Source organism: Filicampus tigris, chromosome 1, assembly GCF_054856515.1.
Source record: "Filicampus tigris isolate MCC_2025a chromosome 1, RoL_Ftig_1.0, whole genome shotgun sequence".
Lineage (NCBI taxonomy): Eukaryota > Metazoa > Chordata > Actinopteri > Syngnathiformes > Syngnathidae > Filicampus > Filicampus tigris.
Window position 1 is genome coordinate 20907575 of NC_141217.1, and position 21601 is coordinate 20929175.

Genomic DNA, 21601 nt, shown 5'->3' on the forward strand with positions numbered 1-21601 from the left:
GTGTAATTATGCTCTATGACTATTTGAATGCCAGGAACTCTCACCCAAAATGAGATGGTGTTCCGGCGCCTGCACCTTGGGACTGTTGCGTACGGGATGGACTCGATGGATGAAGTACAGAGTCATGTGTTCAGTGCCTACACACAGGTACAAAACATGACAAGGGACACAACGATATCATTCAATTTTCAGGAACAAGCAGGGAATCCTAAAAGCTTGGAACAAAAAACAGGCGCAATGTTTAAAAAAAAAAAACGACGACATAAATTTGTGATTGTTTGTACCCCTCAATTCTTCCTGACCTCTATTCATGGACTTTGTCCCCCTTGACACCAGAGGTTAGCGAAGCAGGAAACGGGATTAACCCAAGAGCCATGCGCTGCCCCTACATGTTTAATGACGTTGCCGTTAACCTCCGCAACATGCGCTTGGCTAATAATAGAAAAGCCTCCGTTCAAAAGCAGGTTATTCATATTAAGATGAAAACATGGTTATTCTTGTGTAACGCTCTGACTCCAGTGATTAGAGTTGGAGTTTTTGAGCAGTGTGGTGGCCTAAGTGAGAGAATCAATGAAACAATTGATTGTCTTGCTTAAATGGGTTATAGGCAGTGGAGTTTGAGGCTCAGGGAAAAACATTTGCATATTCAATGAAATGCACAAGCCATCTGCAACAATATTTCCACATCAACATGTGAAAGCATTCCAATGACAGTCAGGTGGGCAGTTCAAAACAAATGCTTTCAAAATTGTGTGAATTTTTTAAGCGAACTTTTTGGGTATCAATTTCTACAGTTTACAGTTTAGTGGAGCCAATATTACAGCAACTATATGTCGTTGTCATTTGGCTCTTTGCTGTCACATTGTGACATCCTCAATTTTGCCATCACTGTTTCAAATCACATCTTATGATTCCTCATAGCAGCATTGATATGAACTTTAGAGCCACTGAAGTTGCCTCTTCACCATCAATCAGTCAAAAGTAATAAATAAATGCACATCTCGAGGTGATATGATCATAATCTCCTTCAAAACTCATCTGTCCTCATCCGTGGCCTGCGTGTGCTCCTCAGCCCACGCACGACCTTCCGGCCTCCAGGACCCCAGCGGCCACAAAGGTTCGTAAGACCATCAGCAGTAGAGTTCACGAGGCGGTGAAAGCCATCGCGTTAGTGCACAACGTGACGCCGACGTACGAGTCCAACGGCGTGACGGATCAGGCCGAGGCGGAGCAGCACTACGAAGACACCTGCAGGGTGTACCAGGCCGCCAGCCCCGATGAGGTACACGCCCATTATATCCTGTAACTATTAAGTCTGTTCTGTTGAATTTCCTCTACATCCTGTCAAAATGTCTACCCTTTGATCTACAATGGTTTATAAATATAAAGGTTTATCAGTCCCGCGGTCATGTCATTACAGCTTTTAAGGTGTTCCTAGAGTTTAGGGTTCCACCGTGTATATTTGCATTTCGTTGCGTACATCCCAGGAAAGGAAAGCACACAAGTTGCGCCTTCAACGTCCTCCTCCTGGAGTTGGATGTTCTCACACATCCAGCCATGATGAGTGATTTGCTTGTATGTTTCCCCTCATTAATTTTATAACACCATCAGACGATCCCAACATGGACTGTTCTGTGTTGGCCACACGGGGTCTTTCACTCGTCTGCTTTCCTCCTTGAAGTCTCTCAAGCCAAATGTCATCCCACATTTATGTCCTCGGTGGTACGCATTCTTTGAACACCAGGAAGAGGTCTGCTGAATTCAATGTGATCCACATCCTGCAGCGTAAATACGGATTTCCTTTATGTGCTCCCCAGCCTCTTGCACTTATCCCCCTTTTGGGTTTCCTCTGAGCACATGTTTCACGGGTCAGTGCTTTTGTCATTGAAAAAGCCACCTACATTTGTTGTTTGAGGGAAATGACTGCCCGTGACTCTTTGTATGTGACGCTAATGAGAAATTTGTAGCACGATGCACATTCCAGACGTCGGCCGGTTAGACAGGCTTTGCTTTACCTCCTGCCAAAAAGAAGTCTTAACATAGTGGCGATTAACGTCACTGGCTGTTGAATGTACGTTTTAAGTCTGGCAGTTTGGTCCCGCTCATCTGATGGGTAAAGTTCAATGATGTCAAGTTCTGGCCATGTGGTTTCAATATTGAGGTCACCTAATGAGCCAAGAAGTTAAGATTTTTTTATTGTTTGATGCGCAACCAATTCCAGTTAATAACAATAACACTACTACTACTAATAAAGATTATGATATATGAGAACATGAACTTAATGAAGTGTACCACTATGTGTCATATATTGTCCTCTGAGCAAGTACCCTATTAATACTGACGGGTTTTGTTGTTGTTGTTGTTGTTGTTGTTGTTGTTTTACATTCATTACAATGTATTTCAATCCTGGGCTGACCAGTCTACCACTTTTTGGGTCCTATTAAGGTGGCTGGGATTTTAGAATATCTATTCAAGCCATAGGCATGTCTGATATTTAAATATTGCACCATCTGGGGCCCAAGGAACTATCTTGAAGTGTGGGGAGGAGCTACATTTTGTCAGACAATAACCTTTTCAAATGGGCGTCAATTACTTTCAGGTTTTGGCTATTTGTGACTGGGATCCATCCCCATCTGCCCGACTAGAGGGGAAAGGCTGTATTGTAGTGCTTTCTTTCAGCTGATAATAACTTGACATATCATGCATAGAACGTTCAATAGATGTTTCTCACTGTTAAAAAGGGTCGTCCTACAACTTTGCTATAGGTATTTTTCATTCTTACAGCTATAACTGTCAGACAGACTCTTTGTGCTTTATTATATTTTCATTTGTGTTGTTGGCTGAAGGATTAGTTGTTTGCAGTTATTTAATTCATCTCCACTATTTTTCTCCTCAAAATGCTCTTCAGTAATGGAAGTGGCTGGCCACTTCTATCCTTGAAACGCTGCAAAACAAAATTTTAATCTCAAAGAGTTCCTTGAAGTTTATCGATCAATAGTGTTGAGTGCTCCAAATGCTCGACATTGATTAAAGGTGAAGTGACTGAAATCTCAGGGAAGCCTACTCAGGCTACGCATCCCGTTCCCTTCATAATTTAAGTAATAGAGCATTGATGTGACACAAAGGCACTCCGATCAATAGTCTTCTGTCAGTCCAACCTTTTCAGGGTCTTTTCCACTCACTGTCTGCAGGTGTCGCTGGTGCAGTGGACAGAGAGCGTTGGCCTGACACTGGTAGGGAGAGACCAGTCGTCCATGCAACTTAGGACCCCTACTGGCCAAATAATGAACTTCAGCATCCTGCAAATTTTCCCCTTCACGTATGAGAGCAAGAGGATGGGCATCATCGTGCGAGTGAGTGCCAATATACTTGTTGTTGTTCCATGAATGTTTCCTGAATGCAAGTTCAGAAAACAGACAAAGGTTTTACTGTCAGTTTGGGTGGTTTTTGTTGCTAGGGGGTGGCTGGCTTTTGAAGAAAATACATGACAGATTAATATGAGTTTTCACATGGTGACTGGGGACAGTGAGGGGACTTAGAATTTGTATATAGGTCAGATGACTAGTATTTTTTTGATGGCTCAAACGCACACACATGCATTTGGCCCCCTACTGTGACAGTACTGTCGTTTCAAACCGTATTGAACTCTCTGTGACTGCAAAACACATACTTAGTGGGTACTCATGTTATATTAAACATTAATTCCATTTCAGGATGAATCGACTGGAGAGATCACATTCTACATGAAGGGTGCTGATGTGGTGATGGCCGGTATTGTCCAGTATAATGATTGGCTGGAAGAAGAGGTAGTCACTTTTTTGTGAATTTATTTTTTTTCATCATTATTTTCCCACAACAAATCGTTATTATTATTACTAATAACAGTTGTTGTTCAGTTTTAATCATTTAGATCATATTGGTGTATTGATCATTACAGAATCGTTGAAAAAAAGGTTTTGGCGAATACTGATGACTAATATTAATTTAGAGCAGCTGTGTGATAAAACTTACTTTGGGTGGTGGTTTAATAATTTAAGTGCAAGTATCTTCTTGTCACAGCTGTAATGTAGCTACAATTTTGCTGAGAAAAAAAATGTGTTTCCCTGTAGGTGGATTGATGTTGGAAAATATTGTCTGAACCCCGCTGATTGTTTTGTAGTGTGGGAACATGGCAAGAGAAGGTTTGCGAGTCCTGGTCGTCTCCAAGAAGTCCCTGACTGAGGAGCAGTATCAGGATTTTGAGGTAGATTTGTGAGTGTGAAACACTGACCCCCTGCAGTTAACTGTTTGTTTCAGTGTTTTTGGACCAAAGCTAGCCTCATTGTTGTATTCGTTCACTCCCCAAGCCCAGTTTTGAAAATCAGACAGTTTACATGGAAAAAGTCAGTGTTATTTTGACCATTTATTTATGTTGCAATGGAATTTTGGAGCCCGAATACACAAAACATTTTAAAATGTGTGTGCATTTTTGAAAACATTATTTTTTGTTTCTGTGTAAAAACTGCAAACGGCTGTTTGCGAAAATGGATTTCATGCGCGTTCTTTTTAAAGCTGCAATGTGTAACTTTTTTTGTTATTTTGACCCAAACCACTATTATAGTTGACGGCGTAAAGCCGATTGAGCCTATGACATGGACTAGAAAGGGAAAGTTTAGTCGGAATTGCTGACGGAAACCCATTTAAAATTAGAGGCGGACCGGCCTATAGACGGAGGCTATTTTTTTCCCCCCGGAAAAAAAGGCGAACGACGGACGACAAAAGGGTACCCTCGCTGCTGACAGATGATGAATGACGGACGCTCAATTTCTAGTAAAATGCCCAGCTCTGTTACTAGCAATTTACAATACTAGCAATGGGTGGCGCGTGGCTCGTTTTCTGTCATTTGTAAAACATTAACTAAGCAAATTAATTTGTGTTTCTGTCACAGAAAATAGTCATACAATAATGTGCTCTTTTGATGAATCCATCTTTTCCCCCCACTGGATGTCCTTAGAATAAATGTTCTAGAATCACACAGTGGGGAGGCGTAGCAATGTCTTATCCATGCAATACAATGAGGCTATAGTGTGAATATAGAGCAACTAGTCCAAGCTGGAATGTTGTAACAAAACAGTTGCCTTCTTATGACGCGTACTGTATGTAGTTTTTCAAAGCTAACGCGGCTAATCAGGTATGCTTGTTCCTCCGAATAATGTTGCAAAGCATCAATACTGCGTTGACTACTCATACATCATTATGGCGCTACACACATAATGTACTTGTGTAAGTTGAACACTCCACAAGCTGATTTTCTAAAGTGTATGGTCCCCAAAATGTGAGCATGGTGTACAACAAAACAAAGATGAATTGCTTTCATTTGAAACGGTTGCCATGGAAACTGCAGCTCCAAATACAAGTGTTACATTCCGGGATGTTCAGCCCTAATAAATACGATTATTGCTTGGTGATTAGATGAGCTTTTGAACCCCCTTGTGACCCCACACCCCACTCATTGTTTGAGAAGGGCGGGGTGGCTCCCCCGCAGGCTTCAGTTACTGAACTGTATAATTGTGTGTTTGAGCTGGTGGGCAGCAGTGAGTCACAAACACACACGCACACACACTTTTTGTTTCCTGTATGATGAGTCACCGGCGGATTGTTTTTGCCTTATCTCATTGGCAAGTGACCCCGAGCCACAGCGGCATAAAGAGGGTCGTCAACACACTCATTGAAGTGGCTTTGGTGGCTGCTTGAAAAAACAAGATTGTCATTTATTTAATTTTAAATGAATTATTTTGGATGATTTCTCAGTTCAACCAACTGTCTGCTTGTTTTTTTATGCATCTCGACTTCTGTCAGAAATATGAGGAGCCTATTTCTACTGCTCTTCTACCGCCGCTACCCCCCCCAAAAAAAACCCCCAAAACTTGATCCGACTCGATCTGCCTTCCCCTTCACTCCCTTCAGGCACGCTACGTCCAGGCCAAGCTCAGCGTGCACGACCGCTCCCTTAAGGTTGCCACGGTGATTGAAAGTCTGGAAATGGAGATGGAGCTCTTGTGTTTGACAGGCGTGGAGGACCAGCTGCAGGCCGACGTCAGGCCCACCTTGGAGATCCTTCGCAATGCAGGCATCAAGGTGGGCGACCTTTGCTTATAGATAAACTGCACATCATCATAACACAAGAGAGGTCGGAAGCCTTGATTTACCCTCCTGAAATGAGTATGTGGTGTTCTTCAGGAGTGAGACCTTTACTCTTGCAAATGTTAAAAAAAAAAAAAAAAAATCTGACATTTATCATGAATGTATTTTTTAATATTTCTATGAAAATGTGAAATATGAATACTGGTATGTTGTCCAAGTCATCGTGAATGTTCCTGCTCCCGTATCAGCAAGGATGTGATACATATTTTAGTCTCTAATTCAGTCATTGTTAAAATGTTTACATTTTTTGGTGCCCAATGCGCCGCGCGTAGGAGAAAGGATGAATAAAATATATCACAGTTGTGAAGTGCTGGCTTTAAATTTGATCTTGACTTTTACCTTCTTTCACGGGGTGTGACCCTTCAGACAATCTGCCGCTGTTGATTCAGTTTAATATGCCAATACGTAAATGACGTAAATATGTGCAACATTTGCTTCCTGCAAAGGTTTGGATGCTGACAGGAGACAAGCTGGAAACGGCCACGTGTACCGCCAAGAATGCCCACCTGATCACCCGCAACCAAGACATCCACATTTTCAGACCAGTAAGTGTGCGGTTTCTGCTATATTAGGAGTGGGCGGGGGGGGTCATGCCGGGTCAGACGTCAACCCTCGGCCCCCTCCGCGCCCCGTTAGCAGGCGCTCGGCTGCTTGCACAGGCCCAGCCAGCATCCACAAAGCATCAATCACTTCCCACTGGTGAGCGCATCCAAACCACTGTCAGGGAAAGCAAATTGAAGGAGAAATTGAGCAAAGCACTCCCGCTGGGAACATGCTGAGGCCTCGTTTCCTAATTTGTTTTTCAGCTTTTGGGCTTTGATGGTCCTCTTGCGGCGCTATGCCTGGCGCCGAGCCACCTCAGAGAGCGGCCCGGCCACTTAAGGTTACCGCTTGCGCACAGCCGTGCTTACTGGAAGAGAATAACAATGGTTGGCACGCCTTGAAAACCTGAGTCCCAGTGGACGCTGGGGGAGTGCTGACTGGGCCTGCGACACGCACATCTGGATTAGTTTCCTGGTCGCCACCAAAGTCCTGATGCGCGCTGACGTCTGAGGAGTCAGCGGCTGGCGGATATTCTGGCCTGAGCGTAACTCTTCATGACAGATTAACTCCACGCGCTGTCAGGGGCGAATTTTTGCTCTTTTTCTGTCTCAATTGGAAGCTGACACAGTTTCCTCAGTCAAACTGGCCAAAGTCCAGATTGTGAAACTGAAAATTTTAAAACTGAAATGGAGTCCCGAGAATTTGTTCGTTTACAGGTCTTATGCAAAATGCCCTCTTTGTAGTTATTTTCTGCAAGCTAACAGTCAGAATATCACAATGTTTTTTTGTTTTTTTAATGTATCACCTGTTATAATTTGGCGACATGACACGGAATTCGTGCCTCTGTTGAAACCCGAGTGTGTGGAGTATCACTTCACAATTAGATGCATGCTAATTTAGTTGAAGACACTAAATAGTCCATACTTTTATTTGACTATCTGATCTATTGTATTACATTTGACAAACAATATTTATGAATCATTTGTGGGAGGGTTTGTGGACAGTGCAAACTATTCATGCTCTCCCAAAATTATTAAAACATGTAGGGATCAAGTTTTAATCAAAGCAACTACTGTAATGATTTGTCGTGACTCGAAATTAGCGAGGAAGCTCCAATCAGTGCCCTATCTTAAACCACACATCAAAGGACCGTCATTTTGGAGCAAATCAAGAACCCTATTGATTTTAAAATGATTTGACACGACAAAGTTGAGGTAGCAGAAGCCGATAGATATAAATATTACACAAACCATTCTTCTTAATTTTACCATAAAGATGGAGGAAAAAGTCAAAATACACACCAAAAATTACAGAATGGAGAATTCTTCAGGCGAACTGATAAACCATAAAAAAAAATATGACAAGGCATGTTGTATGGATCAGCGAGGACTGATGTGTGCGCTCAAGTACAGTTGTTAATGCGGTTACCACGACAACAGGTGACCACGCGAGGAGAGGCCCATCTGGAACTTAACGCCTTCAGGAGGAAACACGACTGTGCTCTGGTGATATCGGGGGATTCACTCGAGGTAATCTAACTTCTTGTAATCGGGTCAACGCAACTGGTTAGAAATTGATCTATTGCAGCGTGCAAATAGCTGATTAGTAAGGAAATTTAAAGTTTTGTAGGAAAGTAAAGTGCAAGAAGCATGTAGACTCGGATGAACTTGGCCAATATTGTTTGATCAAACACACTCATTTTGAATGAAAAATGAATTAAAAAATAAAACCCTCACTAAGATGAAGGCCATGTTTAAATTTAGATTTACAGTACAGCACATTCCACATGCGCAATGAATTGCAGTTGATCACGTCAGCTGTAGCTACCAGCTAACTTCTTTCCCTAAGTTTTGGGTGGGGACGTCACTCTGCAGACATGCAAACTTTTTACACATTTCGCTCGACAAGTGCCGCTAGCTACACCGCTACAATTTGTCACTCAGCATTTAGAGGTGTATGATATAGATAAAAATGCACATGCCGCTACAGGTAATTTTTTGCTCCAGACAGCGATATACATCACGATATAGTATTTTTTTCCTTAAAATGACTAGAAATAATGGCATTTCTTCTGGGATCTTTTCTCCATTTTTTTCATAAAACAAAAAATTGGTGTATCGTTATATTGTATAATACGCGTTTTATATCGTATCTTCTATATCTCTTCTGCGCGTGCATGCTAGAACATTAAAATCAAATTAAAAGTCTTAAGAGTGGTAGTGGCACTTCCACTTGACTGTTAAATGTACAACAACCCTCACTGTGATGTTAACGTGTCTGACAATGCAAACCGATGCTGCAGGTTTGTCTCAAATACTACGAATATGAGTTCATGGAGCTGGCGTGTCAGTGTCCCGCTGTGGTATGCTGCCGCTGCGCCCCCACCCAGAAGGCCCAGATCATCCGGCTGCTGCAGGAGCGGACGGGCAAGCTCACCTGTGCTGTGGGTGCGTAACAAACTGATGACATGATCTCACACGGGCTTTTAACTAACAATCACAAGAACGCATTTTCCATTTCATACTGTGCACCTGGAAAGTATTCACAGAGGTTCACTTTTTCCACATTTTGATATGTTAAAGCATCATTCCAATATGGATTGGATTCATTTAGTTTCCTCTCATTTCTACGCACAACTCTGTCTTCTATTTTGAAAAAGTGAAGCATTGTCGATACCTGCCACTTGTGTTTTACTTGATTGTGTCGTGATGATTCAGACCTTTGACAAAAAAAAATAAGAATATAAAGATGCCAGTGCCAATTTGCATGCACCACATTACATTGGGCTCATCCCTGGCTAGTGCCACACCCCCCACTAATGATCTAAATAGTTTGTTAATAAGTCCCATGCTAGCAAACAAACAAATGGCAACAACCTCCTCGGCATGGTAACACATATAATGTCCTACTCATTACGTCGCTGACATCCTGCCGACACGAGGATTTTACCTTCCCAGCTCGAACTGGGCCACTCGCTCCCGAATTAGGGTTCGTCATTTTTACTTAGCGAGTTTCTTGGCCTGTGAGACATCGCGCAGTGCATCTAACTCTGTATGATCTCAAATGAAGGGCGTGTCTTGAGAAGCAGCCGCTGTATCGGAGCAGCATCGATGTGAATCCTGACACCTCTATGGCTTTTGTTTTCTCATAGGGGACGGAGGAAACGATGTCAGCATGATCCAGGAAGCCGACTGTGGCGTGGGAGTGGAGGGAAAAGTGAGACTCTTACCGACCAAAACCTCTCTCGCAGCTCGCCTTTCCTGTCAAAACCCCTTGCATGTTTACATAGTATGGAATCGTGCACACGCATGACTCCATTTTCATTGTCTGTGTGCAAGGGGTATTTTTTGGGGGGGGGGAGTGTCAGACTACATACCAGGAACACTACAGTACCGGTACTCTTAATGTGATTTTTTTTTTTTTCCTGTTAAAAAATCACTTTTAACGGCAGTGTTCTGAATCGCACGTGTGATTTATTTGTACACAGAATTGGTGCGTGTTAGACCAGGGTTTGGCAATCCGCGGCTCTTTCATCCTTATGTTGCGGCTCTGCGTGACTTGGGAAAATAAATTAGAAGTGTCCGATCGAAGTGTATGCTATTATTTGTCTAAAAGACGGGCATCCTGTTTTCATGCTAAGTCAAAGTTTTGAACTTCTTTCTTCAGCCCAATTTCGGACATGCCTGCTGCATGCCAGCAACACCAGAACTGCACAATATCTGAACAAAGTATTTTTTGTAAGGTTATTGTGACCTCAAAATATTAAAATAAAATTATATACCGGTAGTCACTGCCGGATGAAAATCTCAGAAGTCCAAACATGGTCACATTTTTTTTTATTTTTTTAATCATAAATCCTTTTTTTTTTTTTTTTTAATCATAAATCAATTTTAATGCTCCGTCCCTACTTGCTCTGTAATTTTTATGCAATTCTGGCCAAGTTAACGCAGTGAAAATAGCAAATACTCAAATAACGCAGGATTTCACAGTCCGAGTTATGTGTGACACAGTGACGTGTCCTCCATCTGCCGATTGCGGGGTTTTTTTTTTTTTTTTTTTGTGAAAATAGTAAGGTTCGCTGCAAAGCTTCTTTGCAAAAAGCCCTTCTCACATGTGTTGTGAGGTAAGTCTCCGTTTCGTTTTAATATGCACTTTAGACGTGGTTAGTTGGATCATTTTTTTATTTACTGCATCTCTAATGGCTTTAAACCTGAAAGAAGGCGTTTTGTGAAGGTGTTGTAGCCAAAATGAAGATGTATTGGGCAAGTGTATTTTTGCTGGTGTGACGTTTCAAAGGCTGGGGGCACGATGAAGGCTTCACATGAGCGTGGACTTTGAAGTACTCAGATGTTTTGTACTGAATTCAAGCGGCAAATTACCGATTGAATACATTTTGTAGGTAGTAATATGTAAACGTGAGTGTGCGATAGCAATATAAGGTATTTTACAACTTGAACGAAGCGGTGCCTGGGAACTCAAAGAAACTGGCGGGTTTTTTTTGGAGGTTAATAACAAAAAGTGTTTACGGCTTCCCCGTGTTTTGTTTTCCGTGGAAACCGGGTCAAAATGGCTCTTTGACTTTTAAAGGTTGCCGACCCCTGGGTTAGACGCTTTCATGTGATGTTTCCTAGCTGCACAAAGTCAGATTTTTTTGTTTTTGTTTGTGTGCGCATGTTTTTTGATGACTGTTTTATGAGCACAAAAAGGATCATTGTTTTAGAGGATGATCCACTTGCCGGCGCCTCAGGTGGACGGAGTCCTCACTGGCCTGCCTGTGTTGCTTGTGTTTGACAGGAAGGCAAACAGGCCTCGCTGGCCGCAGACTTCTCCGTGACTCAGTTCAAACATTTGGGTCGTCTCCTGATGGTTCACGGACGGAACAGCTACAAGCGGTCGGCAGCCCTCAGCCAGTTTGTCATACATCGGAGCCTTTGCATTAGCACCATGCAGGTATCAACCACTTTTGATAGTAAAATTCGTCCTGTTCGAACAGCACTTTTCCTCATTAGGGTGGCTGGTGAGCTGGAGTCTATCCCAGCTGACTTGTGAGGTGAGGGACAGGGTTCATACTGGACTGGTCACCAACTAATCCCAGGCCACATACATAAGAAGTATTTAGACTTACATCTACACCTGTGAACAATTTAGAGCTTTCGATGAACCTAACATGCCCGTTTCTGGAATGTGGGAGGAAGCTACGACTACTTGGAGAAAACTCACGCAGCACAGGAAGAACATGGCAGCTGTGCACAAAGATGGCCGGAGGCGCAATTGACCCCGAACCTCAGGACAGAGAGATGCTAACCTAACCACTAGTGCGGCATGATTTCTGCCTTTAACGGCTCACCTGTTTTCTCAAGCTGAGCCATGATTGGTCGCTAGCTGAGTCCTGAGCAACTGTGAAAAGTGGCAAAATGAGATGGACAAAACGGGTGGATTTTAATGCTTAACTCGTATTCCAAACGCAGTATTAATCAGAATGCTGTGTTTAAACTTGTGGGGCCACATAGAACATTTTCTTGTAAAAACCAAAAACAATTTTTGGGTTGAGTTCCCCATTTGTTTTAAGTTTGACCTAAAACAGCTTGTGCAATACGGATTTTACCATGCATTGTAATTTATACCTATTACGTTTAAGAAAAACAAATTCCACCTGTTCCTGTTCCTGCAGAACCTAACCCTTAATTCCTAAGTATTACTAAATATATTATATATTAATATTATTTTTATTATCATGAAAACCTGATGTGCTAGAGAAAAAGGAAATCTAGAAAAGTGAACTTGCATTTCCGATTATAAAATGCAGTAAGAATTTGTTGACCAGTATAACTTCGAGTTACTGAAATCGATAATTATTTTGAAGAATAGTATAGACATATTTTGTCTTTTTTATTTCTTCATGATCTATTAAGCAAAATCAACATAATTAATTACCCCCCCCCCCCCCCCCACACACACACACAATTCATACACTAATATAAATATACTCAGCTGTAGCCAGATGAGGAACCACTGCTAAAACGTGTTTGATTAGTCAGTTTTATTCCTCAGAGAAAAATGAGACTAAATAACGCTTGCGTACACAAGAGTGAGCATCCGACGTGAGGCAGGAAGGCGTGGTCATGAGTCAGCGTGCCCCCGCACCACCGCTACCGGATCCCAGTCCAACCATAGGGCCGCCACGGAGGGCGTGCCCATGACTCACCGCCTCAAGGAGGAGTGCGAGGGGGCCTCCTCCACATGTCTGGACGACCACAACCACAGCTGGGGAGCAGCCCTGTGTGGCGCTTGACAGCTCAATGCTGCATCAGCCATGCCAACCCCGCATGCCGAAATTAGTTGCAGTGCCGCGTTTCAACCAAGAATGTTCACGTGGAAGATTCAGCTTCTTGTCCTGTTATAAATGGCCTTGCACACACTTTAGAAGTGTTTTTGCTCGTTGTCACGTTCATACCTTGTGGGTTGGATCACATGTTCAAGGCCATTGCCTAAGGCCAATCAAATTGCATCCATGCTAATGGGGAATATATGTCCTCGGGTTGTGCCAAAGCAGATGCATTCCTCAGCAAGCTCCACCCATCATTTTTCAATGGTGCATGTCCTCGTTAGGGTCGCAGGCGAGCTGGAGCCTATCCCTGTTTACTTGGGGTGAGAGGCAGGCTACTGGACACTCGGGACTGGGCGCCAGCCAATCACAGGGTTTTCAGACCCTCTTGTACCATTAAAAAAATATAAATAAATTCCTGGGATTGAATGGCTGGATTGTGAAAAGACGAATAAATACGTCTATGGCAGTGAATGACTTAAGAGTCTTGAATGAATCAAACATGCCTCAATATCAACAATGGGAAAATTGAGGAAATGTATCGAGCTGAACTGATGTGTACTATATGTACTGAATGTCAGTACAAGAATCACCCACTTATCGGCAATATTGATGTCCTTTAGCATTTAGCCGTTATGCAAATAAGATGCCTTGCCATAAACAACAACAACTCTCTTCTGTTTCACAGGCCGTCTTCTCATCTGTCTTCTACTTTGCTTCAGTGCCACTCTACCAAGGATTCCTCATTATTGGGTGAGCACATGTGACCGCCATGTTTGTTCTGCCCAAGTGGCAGTGTACCAATGGGCCGGTCCACACGCTTAACATGAAACATCATGATCACGTTGCATGTTTCAGCTACTCCTCCATCTACACAATGTTCCCCGTCTTCTCCCTGGTGTTGGACAAAGACGTCAAGTCCGAGGTGGCCATGTTGTATCCGGAGTTATACAAAGACTTGTTGAAGGTATTTAACGAATGTCTACACTGATGTGATATTTATACCAATAACCAAAACCAATGTGTAAATATTTTCCATGGTTTCTTCCTACAGGGTAGACCTCTGTCCTTTAAGACTTTTCTAATATGGGTTTTAATAAGTATTTATCAAGGTAAGAAACCACACCACAGCGACAATGTCATTTTATCAATTTGTGTCCCAATTTGACTTTCAGTGTCTTTTGCCACATGTATGTTGAGTCACATTTTCATAAATAGCGAAAGTCCTAACAAGGAGAAATATTGTGGACTCTGAACTCGATTCCAGGAGGTTTCTTCGACTTGTTTTGTGGGGTTTGGATTTATTTTTCCGCATCATGGATCGAAAGTAGAATTAATCGGTTGCAGCAGATATACTTTTGCCATCAAACTTTGAAATACTGTACAGTTAACATTTTAGCTTCATTCTTGGTTATCTAATTACCAAAAAATAAGAGAAATAAATACAATACATTGAATTGCTTACTTTAGCCTCATTTTACATTGAATTAATTTTTGTTCGCAGAAAAAGTTACATTTATTGCAAATATATGTATAAAAAAAGCTTCTGCGCCATAAATACTGCCAAAAACGAGTGAATACGGCTGTAACTGAGGAAGTTTTCTTGTGCGGAGTGATGATGTATACTGACGCCGCTGCGCAAAATAGTTCACTACGAGACGTTTGTAACCGCAAAAGCATCGTAAGCAATATTGTCTGCTTGACTGTATAACACCTGACTTGTGGGCTTGCCTCGCAGGCAGCATCATCATGTACGGGGCGCTGCTGCTCTTCGAGTCGGAGTTCGTCCACATCGTGGCCATCTCCTTCACGTCGCTCATCCTCACCGAGCTGCTCATGGTGGCGCTGACCATCCAGACGTGGCACTGGCTCATGATGGTCGCCGAACTCCTCAGCTTGGCCTGTTACGTGGCGTCGCTCGTCTTTCTGCACGACTTTATTGGTGAGTGTGCCAAAGTCTATGACTTTGAAATTGAACTTTCAACCTGCTTTGACCATGCATGCCAGTATTTTTTTTTTCATATAAATCCATTTGGAAAAACACAAGTTTCGGACCCCATTTTGTCCGTACTGTCAACCTAAAACAGCAACTTAATAATTGGTTTGACCTGTATTTTGATTTCAGCTGCAGCCCATCTAGGCAGCAAAGTCCATAGCTGTGAATAACTGAAAGAAATGTTTCTTTAACCTAATACCATAATTTGCCTAAGTCGTTTCTTAACATTTTCAGACAGTGAGAAAAAAACCACACACAATTAATCTATTATGAAGAGTTAGTTGCCTTGATCCAACCTTTGCAAGTGAGTACGACTTGGATGAGTGACAATCTACACAGACATTTAAAAAAAAGTACACATTTTGAAAGCACATTGGTATCATGTAGGTGTCAAGTTAAAAATGACTTGGGCAATTATTTCCATTACAATTAAGTAATAATTGTTAGGCTCATGGTAAACAAAACATTTCTGTGCCCTTCTGAGTGACATACTTGTTGTCCATGGCCATTATTTTATAGCTAAAACAACAAATTGTGCAGTGAAATGGTGGACTCTTTTTATTTTTATTTTTTATTTTTAAACATGCATATATATGCAAGGCGGTGTGCTGTCCGTACGATGTTACCAAGGAGTTTCAAACAAACGACCACAATAGTCTTTTCCTGATGAGTTGACACACTGAGTCGTATCGACCAATAACACCCAAAACGTTACTACCCTTTATTTTAGGCTTTTTGTGGGCTGTGGAGATCCATTTTGAGCCTGCCATCTCGACCACTGCAAGTCATGGCTGGCATGTGGTCAAGTGTGCCCTTTTTCGGGACGCTTTTCTGCGTTGAGGCGCACAGGAATAGATTTGAAAGGTTAACCTTCATGCGCCGTTTCAACATCCATTGTGCTTACGGAGAAGGTTTGGTTTTTCTTCATTGTTGGATGGATGGTTTAGGCTAAATTATAAGTAATTCGTAGGCAAAACATTTTGAGGTGTGGTGCAATTCTGATTCTACTGAGAGCAAATTATGGAAATATAAATGTGTGCCGGGATGGAAATCTTGGCACCACGCAGCCCTTCATAACTGCACAAAAGGTTTGAAATGGTTTATTGATAAAATTTTGAGCAGTTTATGTTTGCGTTTGTAATTATCCTTAATACCATCATGTGCACTTTAAGGTTGAGCGAGAGAAACTGAGGGAGGGAGCTAGCTACACTAGGCTAACCGTGTGTATGCAACACGTTGCACGTAAACAATAAAAAGTAAATCCACGACCTGAGTCTGTGTCCACACAGTCCATAAATATACTGAGGGAAAATGATCAATTAATCCTCAAGTGCAGGTATCCTTGACCTCAACCCTCCAGTAGCTGACAGATTTCGAGCTTGGTGTCTTAAACAGGAATGGCTGGATATAGTGTTTGAGCTGACAAAAAGTCCTTTAAAAGCTTGAATATTACTAACTTGAATTCAGGAGTTTTCGAGACGAGTAGTGAATATTGTCAGCTCAAATCAAATCAGCTTGAAGTCTAAATTGGATATACGATGTTTTTGGAGTGTGTGTGTTTTTTTTTTTTTGGGAGGAGGTGGCGGTAATACAGTATTGCAATAATGCTGATAATTGTTAGCATTTTAATCATTTAATCACACTTTAGTCTACTACACAAGATTTTTTTATTATATATTTTTGAATGCATTCTTCCTCCTCATTCTTCCCTGTTTATCAGACGTGTACTTCATCACCACGCCGTCGTTCCTGTGGAAGGTGACGTCCATCACGCTGGTCAGCTGCCTGCCGCTCTACATCCTCAAGTACCTGCGTAGGCGCTTCTCCCCACCCAGCTACTCCAAGCTCACCTCCTAGTGGGCGTCGCCTGACAAGTGTCCGCCATCATCCAGACCAGTGCAGATCTACATCATGTGACATGGACACATTTAACACAAACGTCAAATCCTAAGTTCTAAACAATGGTGGGTGTTTTGCCTGTATGTGATAAATACGACACATCTTGCTAATTTATTTATGCACATGATCTTTCTTGGGAAAAAAATTACCCCAATGAGGTCGATGGCCTTTCAACGCTAACATTCTCCATCGTTAGTTGCAGTACCAGTTTTATTGTGGGACTGGAGATTTGATTCACGCTCCGCAAACTGTGATTTGTAAAAGGAGTCCCAGAATTATACGCTTGGAAACCAGTTGAGTGGCCATAAAAGTCACGTTTGTTTATGCATCAGGCAGTGGAGGCGGCCGATGTGAGCGGGCCTTCAGCGTCTGGGGATAAATTGGTCCTAGCGTCTTTCTATACTGCCCCCGCACCCCCAGCAGCGATGGTTATTTTGGGCCACTCACCACTTTTCATGTGGTGGTGACCTAAAGCCATTAAAAAACAACAAAAAAACTTGCAGCCCTTTTACTGGCATTAACAAGAAGGGATAACTACATCAAATATGTTGTTAATATTGTCAATATGTTTATTGGCTTACTTTCTCCCAGTGATGCAGTGAATCGTATTGTGTCTCTGACCTACTGTGTTTCAAAATCTATTGTTATTTATTATGTTGCCATTAAAGTGGAAAGCATGATTTGGGTGCTTGTAAATAACTTTTTTATTTTAATGTATTAACCTTTTTTTTTTTAAATGCTATTACCAATAGTTGGAAAGGGACAAACCAAACAAAAATGTGTCGTTATTGTGCTGATGGTTAATAAATTCACTGCTTTGTTATCCTGGCACGATTTTTGCCTCCCGTGCTAACTTGTCTATTAAAGAAGAGCCTCCAACACCAAGTACAAGCGCTAATCTCCCTCAAAAGTTAATGGTGAGTGTGTGTTTTAGTATCCTGCCATTCAGACTTTTTTTTTTTTTTTTTAACACTTTCACTTATATGACAGTTTCCAGACCTTCAGCCATCCTTCCTCTTTCCACTTAATTCGCCTTTGTCACTTCTGTCAACTAAAAATTACATCGCAGATGCTCAGGGCTCAGATAATGACCAATCATGGCTCAGCTTCAGAAAACAGGTGAGCTGTGATTGCTCGTTACCTGAGCCCCGACCAACTGGGATGTCATGGCTAAAAATGGGTGGATTTTGCTGCTTAACTTATATTCCACAAACACAATATTAATCAGAATGCCTTGTTTCAACTAGTGGGCCTGCATAGAACATATTCTGGAAAAAAAACATGTATGGGTTAACTTTCCACTTTAAAGAGGTTTGGCCACCAGTAGTCCCCAAGGACTAAATGAGTAGGTCCCAAACCTCTTCTAAAAAAAAAAAAAATAGCTCACCAGTAATGCAGCATTATGATTTCCTAATAGTGTTGGAGAAGTGATCATTTGAAAATGTAAACAGTATATATTTGTATATATTGATCTGTATCCGTTTCCCACCTTGTTAAAATCACAAGGCCCTGTTCTGTTTCCAGTGGATCAAGGAAGGCCCAGAATGGTGTGCTTGGATGTTTAGTGTAGAAGAACAAGCCCATCAAAAACTTTTAGGGTGAACCACAAGAGAGATTGGAACTAAGCCTGCAGGCGCTCCCTCAATCATTATCATCATGTCGTTCCGTTCGAAGTTCCCACCGACGCACTCCAAAATCGTGCAGAATGCCTTCCCCCTGGGAGTGGAAAGCTTTTAGCAGCGCACGAGGGGACACTTTGTCCAAGATGTTGTGGACAAAATGTGGACTTGCACGAGGTGCTTCTTACATAACATCCAGGCAAATGAAAGAGGTTGATGAGTTTCATCTCCGGGGCCTCAAGTCAAGACGAGTGAGTTTTCCATCCGGCTCGGAGACAGCTTTGCATTCCCAGTGGAAGAGAACAAGCTGACGTACCGCAAACTGTCCCGTGGTCATGACTGGAGTTCCTACGGATGATAGCGTGGAACTATGTTGGTTTTGCACCTACTGTAATGCCAAAACTGTTTACATTCAAATTGCGTTTAATCCCTGCTATGGCGGCCACCATCGCCCCTTAGCCGAGAAGGTTACTCCTGCAGTGAATCACGATAGTGTTGATTAGAACAGCTGGAAATATTTGGCTTCTCTAATAGTTAATAAGTGTGATTAATTTCAAAATGGAAGTCAACCCAAACATTTTTTTTTCACGAATATGTTCTATGCAGGCCCACTAGGTGAAACAAGGCTTTCTGGTTAATATTGTGTATTGCGGAATAAGAGTTCATCATGGCTCAGCTTCAGAAAACAGGTGAGCTGTGATTGGTCGTTACCTGAGCCCTGAGCAACTGTGATGTCATTTTCGGTTGACATAAGTGACAAAATGGCCGCCCCCTGAGATGGCTGAAAAACGGTGGATTTTGCTGCTTAACTCATATTCCACAAACGAAATATTAATCAGAATGCCTTGTTTCAACTAGTGGGCCTGCAGAGAACATATTCTTGAAAAAAAGATGTTTGATTTGACTTCCTTCTGAAGCCACTGTCGTAAATACCACGGCAGCATAGTAGTTGACCGGATCGTGTGTCTGCCTCACAATTCTGAAGTTCGGGGTTTGAATCTTGGTCAGGGATGGGAAACTGGTGGCCCCATGACCACACTCTGAATGGCCCCTTGATTAATCCCCTCGCTGCCTCCCCCGCCTCAAAATATGTTAATTTTTTTCCTCAAACCCAAACAATTCTCCAAACAAAACAAACACCAAAATAATCATGAAAAAAAAGCATTACGGAAAAAAAACTGTGAATATACGAATTTAAGGGTACCGAACTCCAAATCGACTGTAGTTCCAAGTTGCAATTTCACCATTCACCACTAGATGGCATATATGTCTTAGGTGCGCTTACATCGGGATCCAGCATCAGAACACACCCTCCAGTTTCTATTTATAACCGAGCACTTTTACGCCATTGGAGAAGACCAACAGATGTGTTTGGTTCCGAAAGGAGTACAAGTGAACAAAAGACCTCTGCGTTTGTGAGTGTGCGTGATTCATCGTGAGTGTAAGCATTAATGAGGTTGTTCCAGGTTGTTTTGACAACCAAATACCTTTTTGCTTCCTTACCCAGATAACGTGTCAAAGTTATGAAATAGTCACGGATGGAGGTGGAAACCTGGAGCTACCCTCATAAAGGAGGGAAGTAGGGGGAGGGGGGATAGTGGATGGATATTGTGCTCCAAAGAAGGAAAATCCACAAGCGAGCCTGCCACTTTTCCACTGGAAGCACACACTTGAATTCTTTTCGCCGACATGTGAGGATCGATCAGAATCCAGTTACATAAGCAGGCGGGTTCCGTCAGGATGTATGGAGTTTCCATGTTGATGGAACATCTGACCTCACACACTTTGGAAAAAAAAAAAAAAAGAGGAAAATGTTCTCAGAGGATCTCAAGTTGTGGCAGGAAGGAAATAAGATTCCTACTTGTACCAGGGCATGCCAGCGCTACAAGCTCGGGATTGCTTTTTTAACATGTAGTGAACACTGAACAAAGACTATCAGCATTGCTTGAAGCTCGAGTTTGACGAGCTGAAGGGATTTCGATTACGCTAACATGATGACCAAGTATAAACGGGAAGTTTTTTTTCCTTTCGGTTTTGAAAGGTTTCATGTGCAGACGACAACATTGTTAAATCAATCCCTGCAAAAAATGACGACGTCACTTTGTAAAGAAACACGCATAGACACCAACTGCTTGTCCTTTTGTTTTTGCGTTGAACTGAAAACTTTTGAGTTTGTCAGTTGAATATGCAAAAAGAGATCCGCATTTCATCTTTTATTTCCAGATATTTAACAGCACATTTGGATCTGGTACGTAACACCTTTTATTTGAACCCACTTTTTTTTCCATATAAGCAAAAGCATTTGAATGTCTGACAGATGGGTCCTAATAAATTGATTCTTCAAATAATACATCGCACTGAATGTCTACGCTCAGTTTCAGATTTGGATTTTGCCTGACTAGACTACATTTATGCTTGTTTGAGGTGTAACCAACATGAAAAGCTGAAACTTTTCTATGGGCGGACTTAGAAGCAATTGTGAAGCTGAGAAAAACAAAAAAGAAAACCAATTAGAGCCATTGCACAAATATCGGTTAGAGAAGACAACTATTTGGAGTGTTCTGAAGATAAAAGAAACCACTGGTGTAATAAGTTACAGACAGTAAACAGAAACATGTTGAGAGATGTCAGGAAAGACTCTTAAAACAATTGATCAGTAAAGGTCATGAACATACACTCAGCAAAAGTACAGATGCTAAAGATGTTACACAAGAGTCTCATTAGCAAAAAGATTAGAATAGTCCACCCCTAAAACGAGCTGTCTTAGCATGACAACAAAAAGTCTTCGTGAACTGTTCTATAATTTTTCAACTTTGAGCGAAACATGCCACAGTTATGTTATTAAAACTTGTTTCAAATTGTAGATAAATTCGATAATATCTAACTTAAGTCTTATTGACGTTCATTTTGATTGCGGAAGAGTTACCGCTGTGGTCCACTGTTGTTGTTTTGTTGGGTGATGTCTGCACTAGATAACACAGAGATAATGAAACTAAGTCTTCTGTCAGCCTTTTTAAATGTACATTATGTACTATG

General features: G+C 41.9%; 1 protein-coding gene across 1 annotated transcript in view; it reads left to right on the forward strand.

Annotated features, from left to right (window-relative positions):
* The window catches only part of atp9a (ATPase phospholipid transporting 9A), a 33225-nt gene extending 15445 nt beyond the window's left edge, over positions 1–17780 (forward strand). Inside the window, exons 13-28 of the mRNA XM_086025865.1 lie at positions 35–147; positions 1073–1282; positions 3192–3353; positions 3714–3806; positions 4160–4243; positions 5947–6117; positions 6630–6728; positions 8166–8255; positions 9029–9173; positions 9878–9942; positions 11521–11676; positions 13740–13804; positions 13910–14018; positions 14106–14163; positions 14790–14993; positions 16768–17780. Coding sequence (XP_085881991.1) covers positions 35–147; positions 1073–1282; positions 3192–3353; positions 3714–3806; positions 4160–4243; positions 5947–6117; positions 6630–6728; positions 8166–8255; positions 9029–9173; positions 9878–9942; positions 11521–11676; positions 13740–13804; positions 13910–14018; positions 14106–14163; positions 14790–14993; positions 16768–16904 — 1961 coding nt within the window. The 3' untranslated portion in view covers positions 16905–17780. The remainder of the gene's footprint in view (positions 1–34; positions 148–1072; positions 1283–3191; positions 3354–3713; positions 3807–4159; positions 4244–5946; positions 6118–6629; positions 6729–8165; positions 8256–9028; positions 9174–9877; positions 9943–11520; positions 11677–13739; positions 13805–13909; positions 14019–14105; positions 14164–14789; positions 14994–16767) is intronic.
* Positions 17781–21601: the final 3821 nt, after the last annotated feature.